Source organism: Lissotriton vulgaris, chromosome 10, assembly GCF_964263255.1.
Source record: "Lissotriton vulgaris chromosome 10, aLisVul1.2, whole genome shotgun sequence".
Classification (NCBI taxonomy): domain Eukaryota; kingdom Metazoa; phylum Chordata; class Amphibia; order Caudata; family Salamandridae; genus Lissotriton; species Lissotriton vulgaris.
Window position 1 is genome coordinate 367,811,664 of NC_141698.1, and position 20,143 is coordinate 367,831,806.

A 20,143-nucleotide genomic window follows, 5' to 3' on the forward strand; every position below is an offset into this window, starting at 1 on the left:
TGCAAAGCACGTTATAAAGCAATCACAGTTGTAAAAGCACTGTGCTAACTGGCACCAGGTAGTCATTTACAGAGGGAATTATTTACAGGGCAGGGCCAATTGGGCCGCAGCCAGAATCCTCACAAGCACAATTAGGATAACTGAAAGACCAGCAATAAAGGTGTCCCAGCCAGTACCTACTGGCAAGACCATGCACTTAGCAACTCTGCACTAAACTTTCGGCCAAAACATAAGGCATCATTAGCATAGGTCCTGAAAATTAAATCAGGCAGGAACATAAAGCATTATAACTTTAGACTCAGGCATAAATCACCTTTCCATAAGGCATAAACATAGGCAGTAGGCATCCTCCTGAGGCAAAATAACAGATCCTGCATAACGTTGGGCATAACCATATGCATTAGACATGAACTGAAAACATCCTTGCGTAATTGTGAGCATAAATCACATTTGCATAAATCGGAGTAGGCCTAAACATATGCGTGGGGCATAGCACATTAGGCGGAACACCAATCAGGTAAGCATTAGGGGAAAAGAAACCATTAGGAATAAATCCCATTAGGATAAACAGCATTAGCAGTGGCATAACCGAAACATATCATGGTATTACTGAGAGAGGCCTATCCTGCACAAAACCATCTGTATAACTGCATCCCAATAGGCCCAGATCATAATCTCCTCAGTAGGCATGAGCATGGGGCATAAGACATAATCAGTAGAGCCCACATGAAGCAATAGCCCCTTCCTTAGTGGCAGACATCATCAAGCTGGGGTGGGCACATTATACCGAACACCAATCATGTGCATAGGGGCCATCCAGGGACACATCAACATATATGGGCTTCAGAAGGAGCAAGCAGATAGACATTATGCTCAACATCAGCATAGTGGTGCACCCATGCGGCATAGAACGACATTATTCCCCAATCATGGGGCATGAATTACATTTGGCAGGGGGCATAACCACCAGAGCCGGAATCACATGATACGTGAACCTGTGGGCATCAAGGCATCAGCGTAAGTAGAAAAACATTATGCATACATCGGCACAGCAGTGCCTACATGAAATAATTGCCCAGGTGTTGCAGCAGTCCATTGTCCTGCGGGGTGCAGCTGTAAATAAATAAGTACTGGCACTGCCGCGCCGGGGAGCCCCCCTCTCAGGGACTCGAATACAAGTGTGGGCCCAAAAGAAGAAACATTGCAGCGGCCCGCAACTGCTGCGTCACTTTGTAACCCCCGGGGCACTGTGGCCCGATCCGTGCTGGAGCCCTCCTCCGGAAAAGGGATGAAAGGCAGCTGCCCACTGCCACCCGGGGCAGCTGCCTGGAAGGTCCAGCAAATGGCTGCACGCCCCCTTCCTGGGCCCCTGGGGGCCTCAGGCACCAACAATGTACCTTGGCCGCCCCCCCCCCCACCCCCGACAGTCGGACCACGCAGCCCCACTCACCGGCAGTCCCTCTACACTCCTCACTTCTCTGGACACACGGGGCTCTCCTCTCCAACACGGGAGCCCCGCCAGCAGCAACACCTTCCTGGCGGCTCTCTCGCAGGACCCTTCTCGTGCTGCTCGGGTCGCGGTGGTGATCCTGTTCTTCACCCGGTCCCTCTCCCGGGGGGCAGGGCTTGGGTCTGGAGTCTGCGAGGCTCCGGGGGTCTGGTTGATGTGGAGCCGGCGCTGGGGTAGGTTCCTGCCTGGCTTCCTGGCAGACACGGGGCTCCCTCGTCACCACGGGAACCCCGTCTTCACTTCCGGTCGGCTTCGGGTGAGGCCCTGTCCCCTTCCGGGTCGAATCTCTCCTTCTTGCCCCAGGCTGCGGCGGTGATTTGCGGCAAGTTTAAAGTGCGGGGTGGGCTCCTGCTGACGTTAATATTAAACCCACGGGGCTGGCACCTGCTTGCTTTTTAAATATACAACACGCGGGTTAGGCTCCTGCTATACTAAACGGCATGAACAAGCAGCACTAATGCGGGGTGGGCACCCGCTGTAGGTTCAAGTGTCTAGAAGCGGTACACACGCGGAGTAGGCTCCCGCTGATCAGCAGGCAATAAACGCGGGATGGCACCCGGTCCTCCGGCACTACACTGCGGGGTGGGCTCCCACTTTCAGCAAGCAGGCAGAGGGGAACCTCACCCGCCGGGATTTCCTTGTAGCGCTTTGGCAGCACAGCGCTGACAGCGTTAGCTCCTTTCTTCCTGCAAACAGGCTGGAAAAGTCCTGGATAAAATAGAACGCTCCCGGGACAATAAGATAGCGCCTCTCTTCTCCTGGGGCACAGAGGTGCCAACAGCATGCAAAATAGAATTGTAGCCCTCACGAGGCACTAAGTCAGGGTCCACAGTTCCAGGGTCCCACACGAGAAGGTAGCGCCCACGCTCCTCACCTCCTTGGAGCGCAGGCAACCAAATGATAGCGCTCACGAGGGGCTAGGGCAGGAGAGCAGGCAGGCAATGCTGGGTAAGATCAGCAGACAGTGGATACTCGTCAAAACAGGACAGCAGTTCCTAGGAACAGTCAACCCCCATAACGTGGCACTTCTCCTGGCATAGCAGTCTTCACTCCAGCAAAAGGATCTCACTGGCCCTGTGGACAGAAGAGGGGTTACAGATGGGCACAGGGGCCAGCACATAGGCCCTTGCGACGGTACCTCCTGGCAGAATGTCCCCTCTCCATCAAAGTCCACGCACAGCCCACCACATGGCGTCTCAGCACCTCTATTAATACACCCCTCATCCCACCTACTTGAAAAGGACAGAAGCTTCTGGAAGGCTCCCTAGGGAAACCGGTACCAACTGGTTTTGGAGGAGGTGTAGAGCACCCTGTCTGCCAGGCTTCCCTCCAAAAGCTGGGGGTGTGTGAGACGGACACACCCCAGGGGGCGGAGCCAGCCTTGGTCACTTCGAGCACTAGACCTGAAACCCACTTCAGGCAGGCAGGCACAAAGCAGACAGAAACGGTGACTTCTAAAAGTGACATTTCTACAATGTTCAAAATAAATCTGCGTACACAAAACATACATATTTATTGTGTTTCCTTTCAAACCACTAATTCCATGTTAGCAAAAACTAGAGGGAAGGCAAAAAAGTTACAGGATGACCCTGCAAGCAGGGCCAAGTCCAACAGTAAGTATAAGGTGACCACTCGATAAAGAGAAGCCCCAGGTTTTAACCCTTAAATAATTCTACACTTGGTATCTTCAGTGGAGCAACAACAAACTATTGAAATCTACTTGTACAACATCATCTGTTTGCAACTGCTGCAATATGCTGCTTAGCAGTCAAAGACGGCTGGAATGCCAGAAACCGGTCCTTGGAAGCTTGTTTCTGGTCCAGGGAAGACATGGCTTGGCAGTTCGGGCTGGACTGTTCCCATGAGGCACAGGGTCAGACTGATTTGCATATAGCCATGTCTGAACTGGGGTGGCAGAGTGGGCTAAAGAACGGTGATGGATTAAACCCAGATCTTTTGACTGGGTGTGAGTGTTTGACTGATTCAGATGCTCCGTTCATCACCACCCCCTTTTGTACCGCTAACAGTCAAGGACAACAGCGCATGCAGGACCTGAAAAGGGTGATCCAGGCAAGTCAAGAATGGGATTGAACCCAATAGTTTAAATGAAGCATAAATGCAAACATATGTAGTGGAGGACTTCTTTCAACATCCATTCATGAGGACACATCCAGGGCTTTAAGTGAGGTGAACCCCAAAATAATCAAAACCGGATGCTACGACAGGTCATTAGCCAGGTCTATTTGGTTTCATGTAAATGGGTGGTGAGATTAATAGACAGGCTGGAAGATACCTGCTGTCTTTAAAACTCTATCCCTGCAATCTAACAATACCAAGTCACACCATTTCATGAAACATTTCTCAGTTCATTCGTAGGGCTATGACATTTTCATTTGCTCCAGAATTGCTATGTGTTACTATGAGCCACTAAACATCATATTACAGAGTGAAGTCACAGCATGATAAATGTTGACTTGTGCCACACAACCTGACAACACCTCATCAATGATCAAAAGAAATAGCCCAAGCTCCCAAACCCCTGGCACTAGATTCAACCTAGTACTCTCATTCTTGTACATATTTTTAGGTCGAGCCTACCGGACAGATAATGTGAGCTTATCAGAGCTTACTGGTGGCCTAAACCCGCCCATTACTTACTATTGGTTAGCATTATTGTAACTCATTACATTGATTATTTAATGACTTGGCATTCCTATAATGTGTGTGTCCCTCTCTCTGGAGCATATCCTCTTTAATGGTGCCCTTCCACTGCTCACATTTAGAGAACTACATTTTTCTTCCGTCATAGTGCATATTTTCCAGTAGTCTCCCTCATATGCTGCTCATCCCACCCCTCGCTCTGTGTTGTCCTCTTTCATCCTTTTGCTCATCGCCTATGCTTCTCTTCCCACATTCCATGTTGCTCTTGCTCACTTATTTGCTTCTCCCCACCCACTTAGTTGCACCCTCTACTCTGTTGCCCCGACAACCTGGTCTGGGAAGGCCATCTCTTTTGATTTGAAGTGTCCACTGTTTTACAAAATGGCGCTTGATTGTCAATTATACTGTACATGCACACAATACAGTGTATTTCCATAGTTTGTGCCAGGTCACTAAGAAACTTTGATAGTGGTGTCAGATTTCAGGAGTGGTTCTTTTAGCTCAGTTATAATATGAATGCCCCAGTAACCACCCACTACACTCTGACTGGAATATTAAAATAGAATCTCAAATAACTTTCAAAAGTTGCTCCTGGTCCCATCCCTGGCCCCTGCTTCATATACTACTCTGTTCCAGCCGATCTGAATTCATCACATTTTAAAATGTTTAAATGAGTAATAGCAGTATTTGCAATGAGCCACCATTGCCTATTTAATAGTGTGAACCAGGCCTGAGAGTATTAGAGTGCTTGAAAAGTATGCAACTTTTATTTTATGATGCTGAGCTCAGAATCGAACCTGGTTCCCAAGCATCAAACTCAGTAGATCTAGTTACAAGACCACATATCCTACCATGCTTCATCTGCCCGTCAATGGGTTGGCCAATTAGAACATTGAAGTGCTGTCGGACAGATTACCTCCTGTAATACCAACTGTAATTCCTAGCAATTACATGAAATAGCTAATTATGTTGCAGTTTTAGGGGGGGGGGGGGAATTCACCACGTGTTTAACCTTCATGGCATTGTTGTGCTACTTCATGAAGATAAACCTCGGCCCAGAATAGAATCCTGGCAATTTCACAGATTGTTCAAATAAAGTCAGGTGTAGAATCTCGATAACCTATTTAAATAGTCGATAAAGTTTACACTTTCGTGCACGATTATTTACTACAGGACTTAGTGATTTGGTTGAGCTTGCAAGGGACTTTCCTTCTCAGTCGTTCACAGGCAGTGTGCAAATGTCAGTAACATCCATACTTTGATGACAGTGTGCTATCCGTCAGTGGAATGTGTGAAATGAGTTAGAGGTTTTACATTGCATAACAGATGTGAAGGTGTTAACTTTCACTGGCAGACAAATAGTCACATATTGACAGTTTCAGATGAGAGGCACGACCAATTGGACACAAAAACTGCGCTGCCCTCTCCCTGCGTAGCCAGGTTTCTGCATTGTAATGGCACTATTTAACATCCAATCACTATTCACCACCCATTATCCTTCCAAAATTAATTCATCATCCATTCACCTTCAATCACTACTCATTCACGAACCACCATTCTCCATTTTACTAGCTATCCAATCACCATCCTTTGATTCTCCACTGCAGACAGGACTTCAGGCACGTAGCACAACCTTTCACATGACCCCTCCAGGACTCTACATAGTAGAAGAGAAATAGTCGCCATAGTTGTATATAAACCTCCAGATGAGGCCCCCACAACTGGACACAACACACCTAAAGTGGACTCTAGAACCAAACATCACTTCAAATGAGGTCTCCGGTGCCAGATACAATATAGTAAGGTGGCACTTAGATTGTGACTAAGTATGGCAGCATATGCATTCAGATGTAGAAGACTTAGTTTACGCATGTACGCAGTACATCAAATTAGACTGTAAGCTCTTCAAACATTACTCCAGATGAGCCCTCCAGAAGTGGACCCAGCACATAATATGTAGCCTCCAAATCAGAGCACAATATGCCAGAAGTGGCCTTCAAAGCTATTAGCAATCCTGCAAGTGACGAATTGTGTCTAGGCTCAATATAATACATCGGGCCCTTAGAACTGAACGCAATGTTCCAGAAAGGGCCTTATTAATGATGTGTGCATTGTTGAGTTGTAGCACTAAAACCCTTTTCTGCCATTTGTATTGTTGCTCATCTACACCCCAAAATTTACTTTGGCCTCTCTTCATTCATGCCATATTGTTTGGCCACACTATGATCATCCAATAGGGAACTCAAATATACTTTAGGGCAAGAGAATCCTGCACTACTACTACTACAGCGTTTCCATAATTATGTTGCGAGTGTAGGGGAAACTTGCCCTACTACTACCTCTGCTATCACCATTTTATGTGTGTGAAGGAAGGTGGCACTGTTGCTGCGTATTCAGTACTTATTTTATGCGAGAGTCTAAGTGGAGAAGTTGTGGAGAAGTGTGGCTCACCGGTTAGAGGAGGCAGACCCGGACGCAGAGGTCAGACCCGGGATCAGGGTTCAATCCCCGATGCGGCAGGGTCTTGAGCTCAAAATATCCACGGACGCGATAATTCTTGCCTCTGTGCCTACTCGAATCATGGGTTCACACTCTGCAACTCTGGGCAATAGCTTGCTTAATCTCCACTACGGCCCCACCGCGATGGGATGCCTGGCTTTCACCTTGGAGATGCCCAGTAGGGGTTATCTCGCAAGGAAAAGCCAGGACGGGTTCCCAAAGCAAGCGCCTTGAGACCTTACGGTGAAAGGCACTATATAAGAACGTATGATTTAAGTGCACACTGCTGATATTGTTACTTGGGTATGTATGTGGTCTGCTTTTTAAGGAAGCTTGAATGCTGCACCTGCACTGTGTGGGTGAAGCTTGGTAAAATGTTTTCAGTGCAGAAAAGCCAATATCACTGGTTTGTCAGGGTTGTTTATAATTTGGCAACACTGATTCTGAGTCAGTAGAGGGAAAGTGATTCAGGGAAAAGACATTTAAGTTGTGCCTAACAGACAGCACTAGCAAGAGTCATTATAGGTTCCCAAAACTTTCAGATGGCCTAAAACTGGCAACTGTTTGGCTTTATTGTCACTCATTTACTTGATTCTTATTTGATGGCTTGCATTGTCAATCATGCATTTGTCACTCCCCTGGAGCATAGCTTCTTTACCATATTTTTTATTTAGAGCACTTGAATTCTTCTGTTACTTACTTTTAGAAAACTCTTTTTAGGTCTCACCTGCCAGACAGCTTTTAGCTCTGACCAAGGGAACATCCCCGGGCTCTTGTTTAAGCCCTACATTATTCAACATATATTGCAATGTAATGTAATTGTAATGTAATTGCATTTATATATCGCTTACTACACCTGACAAGGCGTCAAAGCGCTTTTTTGGCGAGTAGCACGCTACTCTGGGACCCATAGAAGGATTAGTGTTGAATTAGTATAGTGAAACATGCTAGTACATTTTAAGTGGGGGATAGGGTAGTCAGTTATTTGGATTTGGAATGATAGCAGAAGGATAGAGGAAGACAAAGGTTTGTATTTATATAGCCCTTGTTGACGCACGCTATTCAGGAAGCCTACAAAGGATTAGTGGTGAATTAATATGGTGAAATATGAAGTAATTTCAGTGGTGGATATTAGTCAGTTACTTGGAGTGAGAAGGATAGCGGAGGGATAAAAGGGGAAGAAAGATTTGCATTCATATAGAACTTGTTAACCCTGATGGGTATTGAATCGCTTTTCTGGCGAGTAGCACGCCACCCGGGAACCCATAAAGGATTACTGTTGAAAAATTTGTATAGTAAAAAAAATATTAAGTAATTTGAGTAGTGGATATGTTATTCAGTTATTTGGGTAGTATATTAGTATAGTTTAATATGGAATTTGAGAAGTGAACATGTTAGTCTGTTAATTTCGATTGAAAAGTATAGTGGAGAGATAAAAGTGAAAGATTTTTTTTTTTTAGGTCTTAGCAATAGGAGAAGGCTTTTGGATGAGTAAAAGTGAGTTTTGGAGGGGAGGACTCCGAGGATAGAGTTTAGAAAGGTTTGTTTTATGGGATCGGTATAGTAAAAGAGGTGTCAGATGATGCAAGGAGGGGTAGAGTAGGAGATAAAAGGTGGTCTGTTAGGTGTAATTACAGCAGGGAGAGTGTGTCTGAATGGGATGTAGTTATGTGACTCCCTTAGCATGATTACTGAGGAATTAGGATTTAGCCCAATCTCGTACACTGATGATACTCAGCTCCTACTTTCCTTTCTTAAAAACAAGCCCAATGTTCAGTCCACTTTTTCGGAGGGTATGACGGTCATCGCTGGCTGGATGAGGGATAGCTTCCTCCAGCTTAATGCAAGAAAATCGGAGATCATGCTGTTTGGAGATGCAGCGGTGAGGTGGTTCCCTAGATGGTGGCCAGAGCAACTGGGCTCTGCACCAATTCCAAAACAGGGAGTTAAAACCTGGGAGTCCGTATGGATCAGAAACTAATATTGAAGGAACAGGTCACAACTACTGTTGGGGCATGCTTCCACAAACTAGGTCTTCTCCGAAGAGTATTCCCTTTTTTACCTCTAACCACTTGGAAAACATCTGATCCAGGCTCTAGTGTTAAGCCGCCTGGACTACTGCAATGCCCTGCTGATCTCAGCTAATGAAGTCTCCTTAAATAGATTGCAAGTAGTTCAGGACACCGCGGCTCGTTTGGTCTTCAACGCTCCTCCCCGAACAGCCTCCCCCCCTCCTGTGCAACAATTGCATTGGCTTACGGTGCGGAAGGGGATCAGATTTAAGGTCTGCTGCATTGTTCACTAATTTCTAAATGGCCGAGGTCCCAGTTATCTATCAGATACATTTACCAAATATCTGCCACCTAGGTCCCTTCGATAAGGGTTTAAATCAAAACTTCTCATTCCGCGCTATAAAAAATATTTCTTGGGTGGTAAAGCTTTCTCCCACCTAGCCCCTTATTAATGGAACCAACTTCCCATCCAACTAGGCCAATGCCCAGACTACTTGAAGTTCAGGAGGCTGCTAAAAACCTCACTGTTCTGATTCGCTTCTATTCTTGGTTGGCTGTAGTAGCTATAGCGCGGAGATACCCCTGACTGGGTGATTTGGGTACTTTATAAATTAAAAATATATCAAATATCAAATAGGTGAGAGCTTCTTGTAAAGCATATCAAAAACTTAAGAGGATTTAAAATCCACCCATTACTTGCCATTGAATGGCCTTTGTCACTATTGCTTCTTATTCTATGGCTTAATTGCTTGCCTTCCTCTTCTTGGAGCATAGCCTCTTTTCTCTCCTTTTGACTGCTTGACTTGTATCCTTGTATCCTTACACAGCTCACATTTAGGAAGATACGTTTTTCCATTCAGCACTTCATTTGAGTGCATGTGTTTTTTGCTCTCTTCCTCATGTTATGCTTCCCCCCTAAAAGGCCTGCCCCACAATCTTAGTATTGCTCCCTACCCCTCACAACTTGTCTGTAAAAGTACAACAGGTATTTATGACTGGGTATGACTAAAGAGCAGACTTTCTGGGTTGTGTTTCTTTTAACTCCTGCAATCCACATACTGCACAAAAGCCTAGGCCTTGGCACACAGTTTTTATGGTGCTGAGTGAGGGGTCTGCTACAGCAGTCGCTTAGCTAGTGTTTGAGGCAGAGTGTGTAATTAGCATTACTGAAAAAGATCTCTCTTTTCCTGGAGACCCCTAAATCTATTCCCTTGGCTACTACAGAGGACCAAATGGATTCGCATGTTTCAGTTCCTAGTCCTGTAGAAAGTAATCCAAAACTATGCAACAGGCAGTAGTTGGCTAAGAACAAGGGCGTACTGGTGTCATATCAAGACCCTTCTATAAGCACACTTTCACGCTCACCTTTATGTGGTCCTACTGCCCCTAGGCCACGGTAATGTAAAGTTCAACTTTAGAAAAAAAGGAGTCCATAAAAGTCCATCAATGCTTTTTCTTTCCAAAATTCAAAGAATAGTATTCATTTCATAACTCCTGCCAGTCCACAAATAATCACTTGGGAGTCCTGTGTTTCTTAATACAGATCCAAATTGTATTCAATCAATGCTTTCCATTAGAAAACATCCACGTAGCCCAGCCGAATAATAAAGTTGGACTTTACATTAACGTGGCCCAGGGGCAGTAGGACCACAAAGTTGAGCGTGAAAGTGTGCCTATAGAAGGGTCTTGATGTTACACCAGTGCGCCCTTGTTCTTAGCCCACTACTGCCAGTTGTATAGTTTTGGATTGTATTTACGGGCTGGTGAGCATGGTGTGGAAAGAAGCAGTGTTAATTACTGGGCTGCTGGATTGCTTCTGATGGAAAGCATTGATTGAATAAAATTTGGATCTGTATTAAGAAACACAAGACTCCCGAGTGATTATTTGTTGAATGTGGAGTGGAAGGAGTTATGGAATGAACGCTATTCTTTGAATTTTGGGGGAAAAAAAAACATTGATGGACTTTTACACGCACCTTTTTTTCTAAAGTTGACCTGCAGCAAGTAAATTATGCTTTGGCAAACATTTTCCTTTAGACGTGCCTATTCTTTTTAAATTCCATTCAGTTTCCTAAGTGAAATGTATTTGAAAAATAAACCATGCCATGTATCCAGATTCAAAATACTGAATTCAGTGCACAGTTTTGAGATACCTTAAGATATGTTTTGGCTTTTACGCCAACATTTTTAAATGTTTTTTCTTTTACATGTTTTTTTATTTTTATAAACAGCAAGCATTGGCAAAGCCAACAGCTTACCACTCCCATTATAAAGGTGAAACCAATTGGCTTTGCCATTGCATGTTGATACAATCCCTTCTTGCCTATTCTGTAGTGTTGCTTGATGGTTTTAGCCAGTGCCACAATCTAAGTGATAAACATTAGTTGTACAGTTAATACTTTGCAGTTGACTTTTAAAATATGTGGTGATATAATTTCATACCCAACTAAAAATACAATTTAGCTAGCGCATTAAAAATATGTCAGATGTACTGGGCAACCAGTGTAACAATGACATATATCACTTAAAAGTAGGGATAATAAACATTTCACATAATCCATCCCATCAAACTCAGAGCTTAGTTTTGGCTATGACGTCTAGCAATGCTGATGGTTGCCTTACATAAAGCCCTAAATCAATGTACCCTTATGAATGAAATTGATGTATAAAGCGCACTGTTATCCCAAGGGGCTTCCTAGCACTAGGTAACAATTCAAAACTGTCCAGATAACCAGGGACAATTCTGGGGGTCGGCTAAATACAAATACTGTTTCTCCAGTCACAAAGACAGCCGAAGTTGGTTCCAGCGCCCATTTCAGGTAACATAAAATGCTGCATGCTTTAGAGAACAAATTAGCTTGCCGGGACTCAAACAGGCCTGGCCTTTCATGGTTCTGACACTTTGCCAATATTTCTGCTTGTTTCTGCTGTTCCAAAAGATAAATATACTGTTTTCGATATCTTCACACCCCTTATAGGAAACAGGCTGCTTTCCTTACCCGGTTCTAATAAAGTGGTAGCAAATCTTAATTAATTTTCTTCCAATTCAAAACACACACACAAATCAGACCCGAAGTCCACAATCCTGCTTTACTTAATCTACATGTCCTTCATCACTTTGCAAGATGCACCACAGCAAAACCTTAATAAGCGAAAACCTGATCTGCTCTCTATTGCATTTCCACAAGCAATGCTACCAGGAAACAGGCTGACTGACAAGCAAAATACATTCTCTGCTTCCAGTTAATTGGGGTGGTTGTTTAATAAGACGTTTTGTAAGCCATATTTAAATGCCTAGAACAACCGTCTCTGTTCTCAGAAATACACACTTGTATTTGATCTATTTTCATTTGCCCCCGCTGGCAGCCTTTACAGTGAAAACTACCATGGAGAGAAATTTAAAATATAGACAGGTATAGAACAACAGGAGGGGACACGATTCAAGATTACCACAGAAGTACATGTAAGGAATGCATTTCATTTACTTGGCTATTGAGACATTTAGGGATACAGTGCCCAAGATCAATTTAATTGAAGTTTTTACCTGTTCTGCTCCATAAGCCGTTGCAAACTGGACAAACTCATCTATGCTTACAAATCCATCGCCATCTTGGTCAAGGGCATCAAACACAGCCTGCAGGCGAGCAGCCTCATCCTCACAGATCGAGGTATCGTCTTGGGTGGGGTTAGGCAGGTTTACATCCTGAAGGGGCTCCATAGTTTGTACTTGTTGGGGGGGAACGTTTACAACAAAACGGGGGGCAGCATTGATGTCATGATGGGACAGTCCTTCAGAGATTTGGGAAGGGTAGCAAACATCCTCTGCGCATGGGGATGGGCTATCCATGCAGCCCACATGCTTCTCATCAACAGACGAAGAATGATCAAACAGCGAATCTTGAGAGGTTCCAAGATATTTATATGACTCTACAGGCAAAAGGTTAGTTTCCTCTTCAAAGGATTCCAGATCCACCAGAAACCCGTTTACAACTTTGGAAGTTTGATCTCCATTACTGGAATGAGGGGACAAAGACAGATCTACTAATAACTCCCCATCTCTAGTCAAATCGGTGCATGTTTCAACAGGAAAAGGATCCAGCACATCAAAGTGAAAATCGGATTCCCATTTTTCATTTTGGTCAATGAGATTAGGCAGTTCAGCTGGTCTCCTTTCATCATTGCCTAAACTGTACATCCCATCTGAGCCCTCTTCCAGTCGACACAAATATTCAATTGGACCTTCAGAATATGGATCCTGGTTTCCTTTGCTGTTCTGGTCATCTTTCTCCAGGAGAGGTGGTAGTTTGCTGGGTGTCAAAACGAGGCTGTGTCCCTCAGGCGGGTCTCCCTGACCCAAAGGATATGCTCGTTTCTCAAGCTCCATGATGAAATATTTACCATTCTGCTCTGGGAACAGCATACTACCAAATATCTGCCCCCCAGGATCAAGCCCACTTTTTGCATCTGGTTCTGATAGAGTTCTTAACAAATCCGCCTCCATTTTCATTAGTTATACACAAGATGAACTAGGTCAGACATGTTCATCACTTTGCAAAATGCACCTACGCAAAACCTTCAACAAGAGAAAGGCCAAACTGCTCTTCATTGCATTCCTCCCACGTAATGCCACCATGTAACAGACTGAAGGACACGCAGCATGCATTCTTTGCAGCCTCGCATTCATTGCAGACACTGGGCCAGGCATGAATACATCCCCAAAATCTTCAGACAGAGGTTCATGATATTTTGCAGAAAGATCCAAGAAAATTCAATAAACCCCTCCTCGTGCAATTCCAAAAGTAGTACTTATTCTTGGAGAGTGATATGGCGATGTGACAAATGGTGGATGCCTGCTTCTTTCCTGTAAAAATTCTTCATCCACGTGCGATGAGCTCTGATCTGGAGCTGGAATCTCTGACGAGTTCTGAGCAGGCTGTGACAATTGAGAAAAAACCAAAGAGCCCAGATCAGGTGCTGGGACCTCAGAACTTTGATCTGGGTATGGAAACTGCAATAAGCTTTGGTCAGGTGCTGGGTATAGCAAAGAGCTTTGGTCAGGAGTTAAGGACTGTGATGACCACTGGTCAGGGGAAAAGGACTGCAAAGCACTTTGATCAGGTGTTGGGGAGTCTGAACTTTGATCAGGAAAAGGGAAGTACAACACACTTTGACCAAGTATTGAGGACTGTGTTGAGCTCTGGTCAGGGGCTGGGAATTCAGATGAAATCTGGTCAGGTGAGGGGCAATCTGATAGGGTCTCAACTAACTCTACAAATTGTGAATTGCTTTGGTCAGGCTCTGGAAACGAACATATGGTTGGGTCAGACTCTTGGAATTGTGTTAAACTTCTCGCTCGGAATGGAAACAAACTCTGGTCAGGCTCAGGGTACCGCAATAAGCTCTGGTCTGGAAGTGGAAAATATAACGGATACTGGTCTGGTGATGGTAACTGCAAAGAACACTGGTCAGCAACTGGGAATTGTAATGAACTCTGGTCCGGCACTTGGAAGTGTAAGGAGCTCTCCTCTAGCTCTGGAATCGGAGATGAACTCTGATCAAAATAATAGTAGAGTAAAGTACTCTGGTCCGGTTCGGAATCCTGTGAAGAACTTTGGTCTGGTACTGGGTGTTGTGATGAACTTGTGTCTGGCTCAGGATATTGCAATAAGCTTTGGTCAGGCACAGAATATATAGAAGAACCCTGGTCCACCACAGGGCTTTGCAATGGACCCTGGTCTGGCAAAGGGTACTGCAAGGAACTTTGATCAGGCAGTGTGATTAATGAAGAACTGTGATCCGAATCTGGCAGGTGCGATGAGCTCTGGGCAGAGGCTTGGCGGTCCAGGTTCTTTAGCGTGGAACTGTGGTGCAAGAGCAATATGCGGTGGTCCTGTATCTGTGCCCAGGAGGCATTAGCATCTGACTATTTCTGAAAAGGTGATACAGAACTCTGTCATCACATCTTCATGACTGGGAGCCTGAGAGTGGAAATAAAAAAAATGGCCATGGGATGCCTTCTTTTGTCAAAAATAGTGTTGTTTTATCTCGTCCAGTAATATATATCTGGCCACGTCTCTCTACGTTTCCTATCCCATCAGTCCTTGCGGAGCGTGCCCGTGTGGAGTTTTCTTAAAATATGCTAGCTTCTCTTGGTAATCACTATATTGATCAAACCACCACTGCATTCTTCAAGTAATCATGTATGGACACATCCTTTATTACGGAAGCTTTTGGATTGGCGACTGCCTTCAACACCTGATGCAGCACAGCCCTTCCATCAGTACCCACTGAGATGATATCCTCCCTGTCATACAACAGACTTAGGCGCACTCCGCAGAACCCACTAAATCAGAGCACTCCCCTCTGCATATTCTAGTCAGGGGCCCTCTCGTCTGTGAAGTATTAACTATAGTCCTCGTATCAATACCTAGTGGAGGGGAGGCCCCTTCAATAACCACTGGACGTGGACCCTCTCGGCAGAACAGACTTAATTAGAGCGCTCTCTTCTGAATCACGTGGATTGGGTCCCTCTCCTCTAACAATTAAATAGGGTCCTCTTTGCACTTCCCGCTGTCCTGAGGCCTTCTAAATGCCCAGTGGATCGGGACCCTCTGTTATGTAGCCGCTAATTCGGAGATCTCTTCTCTGCATCCGCCGGGCGTGGGACCACTCCTCAGAAAAGAATGGGCTGGTTTATCTTCTTTGGCTCTACCTGCGGGTGAATCCTCCTCAAAGTCCAACAGTGTGTAACCCAGCCACACAAATCCAAGGAACCGGGGTCCTTCCTTCCTTCCGTATGCCCGGATTAGCAAACTGCAGCCTGCTTCCACCAGGCCCGAACCCGTACCTTTCTAACCAGCACTCCGCCAGAATTCACAGGGACCCTGTTCCCATTCAATTTCTCGGTTAATCTACATTTAGGATCCACCGCCGGCTCATGTTTAGCCACTGGATAGCCGTCCTCCCCTCAGCACCCTGGACAGGGCCCTTTTACCCGGCCGGGGAGTCCTGGAGCACCCCTATGCCCAATTCCCTCAAAGAGAGGTCTCTTTCAAGCCCGAGGGCCTCGCTCGTCTCACAGGTGGACCGAGGAGGAGGGATGGAGAGTCGCCAGCGGGATGGAGAGGAGGCGTCCGCCGCTCTGCCTGCTGCGGTTCTCCAACGCCGTAGATGACAGACGCTGTTCCCACGTCCCGGGGACTGACGGGACACGGTTGGTGACGCTGCTCTCCTCGCGTTCCGCGGTGAGTGATGGGGATGCTGATGTCTCTGTCCTCGCGACCACTGGAGAACGCCTCCTTCTGCCTAACCGCCGCAGCACCAGTGAAGTGACGTCACAGCCAAGCTCGCTCCCTGCGCCCACTGGGATTCGTCGAGCGAGCGCCCGCTCTGCTCTCCCTGAACTTGAGCGCGAGCACGCACATCTCCCAAGCAAGTGAGCACGCGCTCTGCCCTACGTAGCTCAGGTCGATGAAATCACGTGACGCCCAGCCGAGCTGCTGTGTTGCCACAGTTACTGTGCGTCTAGGAGTTCGAGGACGACGTTGCCTTCCTGAAAATCTACGGTGGCCTTCGAGCTCAAAATTAGCGTGGACCAGACATTGTGGTCGTTAAACAAAGGTCTTGCCAATGTTGCAATGATTACAATGTAGTGGTAATCCCTATATTTGGCAAATATGTCGTTAAATTACTATTGGCGAGTTTTCATTTATTTGAACACATTACAAATTGAGGTAAAACGTTTTATGTACAGAATTTCATAATGGTTTTTATCAGACACGGGCACTTAGCTGCCATTGACTTGATCTATAATTGTAATGCTCTCTGTGGTCTGGGAGTAGAGTATGAGATTAATTATTTATGTAATCCAAGTTGCATTGCTCCCCGATTGAAGCTGGTTGAATTCTTCATTAAAGCAAATGTAATTTATTTCTTTACTGTTAAATTATCTTTGCTGTTTCTTCAATTCCCATATTTTCTTTGCCTTATGATTAGGGCTCCCGGTTTTCTGATGTTAATTTTTTTAACCTTTCTGTCTGTATTTATCCATATTTATTTTTTGGTCATCTTATTAGTATTTTCCATATTTATTTTGTGTTTTGATAATCAATAAAGATGTAAAATGGTATTTTCCGCATTTATTTAACTGATAAACATTCAGTCATACTTTGGTACTGTAACGTTATTAAATGATGACTCGTGATCAGTGGTAGATGCGCTATACTTATTTATTAAGTATTTAAATAAGTTCATCCGAGGAGCGCCGGCCGGCGCTCTGCTCTATTGCTTGCTCGGCGCGCTAATGCTGCGCACGCACCCCGGCGCCAACATGGCCGCCCTACGTTACGTCAACATGACGTACATCAACTAGAACGCTACATATCTCCCCCTTTTATCAAAACCAAGAACAGTCACTTACAGTTCGCCATCTAGTTCAAAGTCTCGAAATCGGGCAGGCCTTACAATTTGTCTTCCACTCCTGGTCACCTTACCAATGTTCTCTCGAGCCCCTTGACCCTGCGTTTCCATATCGTCTGTTCCTCCGCTCATCGCTCCCTCATCGTTCATATTTCCTCCCGGCACGTCCATCTCCGCTCCCGGAGTCTCGCTCCCTTCTTTACCTTCTTGCACTTCCACTGCACTTGCTCCGTCCCCTTGCTCACTTCCGCTGAACCTATCTTCCACATTCACATCATCCATGTCTTCACCTTCTGAGGACCACTGTCCCCATCTCAATATCTTGTTGCACCTGGCCATGCGGTCCTGCGACCACACGTTTCCATCGCTGAGCAGAGCCGCTCGATCGTATACTTCCTTGACTTGCATCGGCTTGCTATACTTGCTGTCTCCTTTCCTTTGTAAGGTGGCTAGCCTTACTCTTACCCACTCTCCTCTTTCTAAGTGAGTGTCCTTCACATTCCTTCGTTTGTTGTAGTTATTGGTGTAGATGGCTTGTGCTCTTTCCAGATTGGCCCTTACTACGGCAGGAGACCACTCACTAGTTACCACCTTCTCTTTCCAGATCCTGTTGTCATGCGTGAAGGGTTCACGTCCTCTCAATATTTGAAACGGGCTCTACCCCGTGCCTGTGGGGGTTATTCTGTAGGCCCACACCATGTTCTCCAACGCTCTCTTCCAGTCTTTATTGTTAGAGATGGCCGCTTGTATGGCTCCCATCACTACTCTGTTAAATCGTTCAACTAGGCCATTTCCCGCTGGATGGTAAATGGCCGTGTGCTTTATGGAGATGCCATTTCTCTCCATGAATTGTTTCCATCTTTCCGACGTGAACTGTGGTCCATTGTCACTTAAGATGGACTTGGGAATTCCTTCTCTGGTGAACGTTTCGGAAAGAAACTCTAGAATGTTCTCAGTGTCCATAGATTCACTCACTTTTATCTCTGGCCATTTGGAGTAACGGTCTATGAGGACACACACATATTTCTGTGTGCTCTGGTCATCAAGCACCGGTCCTAAAATGTCTATTGATAACTCTTCCCATGGGTTTGAGGGATTGTCGAACTTTCCAAGAGCTGGACGTAGTGGCCTCAATGTTTTGTCGGCCCCTTGGCATTGGGGACACTCTCTGACATGCCTCTCTGCTCTTACGTCCATACCTGGCCACCAGTAATTTTGTTTCGCTCTGGCCTTGAGCTTCCCTATGCCAAGATGGCCTTCATGTAATAAGTCCAGCAACTTGTTGATGAGATTCCTTGGGGGAATTACCTTGTATCCCCGGTAGACGAATATACCCTTGTCTCCTACTGACAGTTCCTCTTTCACCTCGTAAAATGGTTTAAGGTTTGTCTTCACCTTTCTCTTATCTGGCCAACCTTGTATGATGTGCGCCCTTACATCCTTGATGTCGGTATCTTCTTCATACGCTTCAGTCCATTCTTGTATGCTAATTATCTTCTCTTGGTCTTCTATGAGAGCCACCATCTCCCCTCTGTCTGCTGGGTCTTCTTCTCCAGGCTCCATGGCCGCTGCTCGACTCAAGTAGTCCGCCACTCGATTCTTGTTTCCAGGGATGTACTCTACATCATATCTGAATTCCAATAATTTTAAGGACATTTTCGATATCCTGGGTGTGGCGCTGGCATGTCCGCACGATGTTAGTACCTTCACTAACGGCTTGTGGTCCGTCTTGAGCAGGAATCGGGTACCCCATAAGAATTGCCGGAACCTCGTCGTGGCCCACACTACCGCTAGCATCTCCTTTTCGATGACGCTGTACTTGCCTTCGGTCTCCGTCAATGCTCTGGAGGCGAAGCTGATTGTCTCCATGTCCCCTCTTCCTCGGTCTTGCATAAGTACCGCGCCTAGCCCTTTGTCGCTGGCGTCGGTGATGAGCACGGTGGTGCCTTGTGGGTCGTATCCCTTGAGCGGTATGGCTCCCGAGATCTCCTTTTTGATGACTTCAAATTCAGCTTGGGCTTCCGGTGTCCACTGAAACGCCGTGCTCTCTCTGGTCAGCAACCTCATGTTGTAGGTCTTGGAAGCGAAATGTACCACAAACTTGCTATAGTACTCCGCCATTCCCAGGAACGACCTGACTTCTTCCTTGTTCTTGGGGGGCGGTGCTTCAGCGATGGCCTTCACGTTCTCCGCCTTTGGCGTGATCCCCTGTTGTCCAATTTCATGGCCTAAGTATGTCACTGATTGCAGTCCCAACCGACATTTCGACCATTCGGCCGTGAGACCTTTGGCTTCCAGTGTTTGTAGTACTTTCTCTAGTTTCCGGTCATGATCTCTCCTGTCTCTCCCCATCACCAGAATATCATCCTGGAAATACTGGACGTCTTCACAGTCTCTGAATAGTTGGTGCATCATTTTTTGAAAGACAGCTGCCGCCGAGGCCAGCCCGAACGGCATGCGACAGAATCGGTAGCACCCAAACGGGGTAATGAACGACGTTAGGCTTTTGCTGTCCGGGTGCAGGGCTACCTGGTGGTAGGCCGAAGTGAGGTCAATGGTGGAGTACCACTTAACCCCTCTGGTTTTGGCCAACATCTCCTCTATCCTGGGAAGGGGAAATTTCTCCACCACTATGTTTTTATTAAGTTCTCTCAGGTCCACGCAGAGCCTGACCTTTCCGTTGGGTTTCATTACGACCACCAAGGGCGCCAGCCATTCGGCGCATGTGATTGGCTCTATGATGCCCTTCCTTTCCAGATCTTGGAGTTCCGTCTGGACCGCTTCCCTCACTGCGATGGGCACGTTTCTCACCTTGTGTGCTACTGGAATGGCTCCTTCCTTAAGCACTATCTTATGTTGAAATTTCTCCATTTTTCCTACAGTACCACCGAACACCTTTGTTCATGTCCGGCCATTCCTCCTGTTCTGTGAGGAGAATTTGTTCCTTCCCTCCTGGGTCGAGTTTTATACCGAGATCGCCCTGGTCTAGCCATCCTAGGACGGAGGGTCCTTTCTCTGCAACATATAGTTTGCACCACGCTGA

General features: G+C 46.0%; 1 protein-coding gene across 5 annotated transcripts in view; it reads right to left on the bottom strand.

The window, feature by feature from the left end:
• The window catches only part of RAB11FIP3 (RAB11 family interacting protein 3), a 531,587-nt gene extending 518,281 nt beyond the window's left edge, over nucleotides 1-13,306 (bottom strand). For all 5 annotated transcript variants that reach the window (XM_086941175.1, XM_086941173.1, XM_086941176.1 and 2 more), the window contains exon 1: nucleotides 12,227-13,306. In XM_086941175.1, the coding sequence (XP_086797301.1) occupies nucleotides 12,227-13,189 (963 nt within the window). In that variant the 5' untranslated portion in view covers nucleotides 13,190-13,306. The remainder of the gene's footprint in view (nucleotides 1-12,226) is intronic.
• Nucleotides 13,307-20,143: the final 6,837 nt, after the last annotated feature.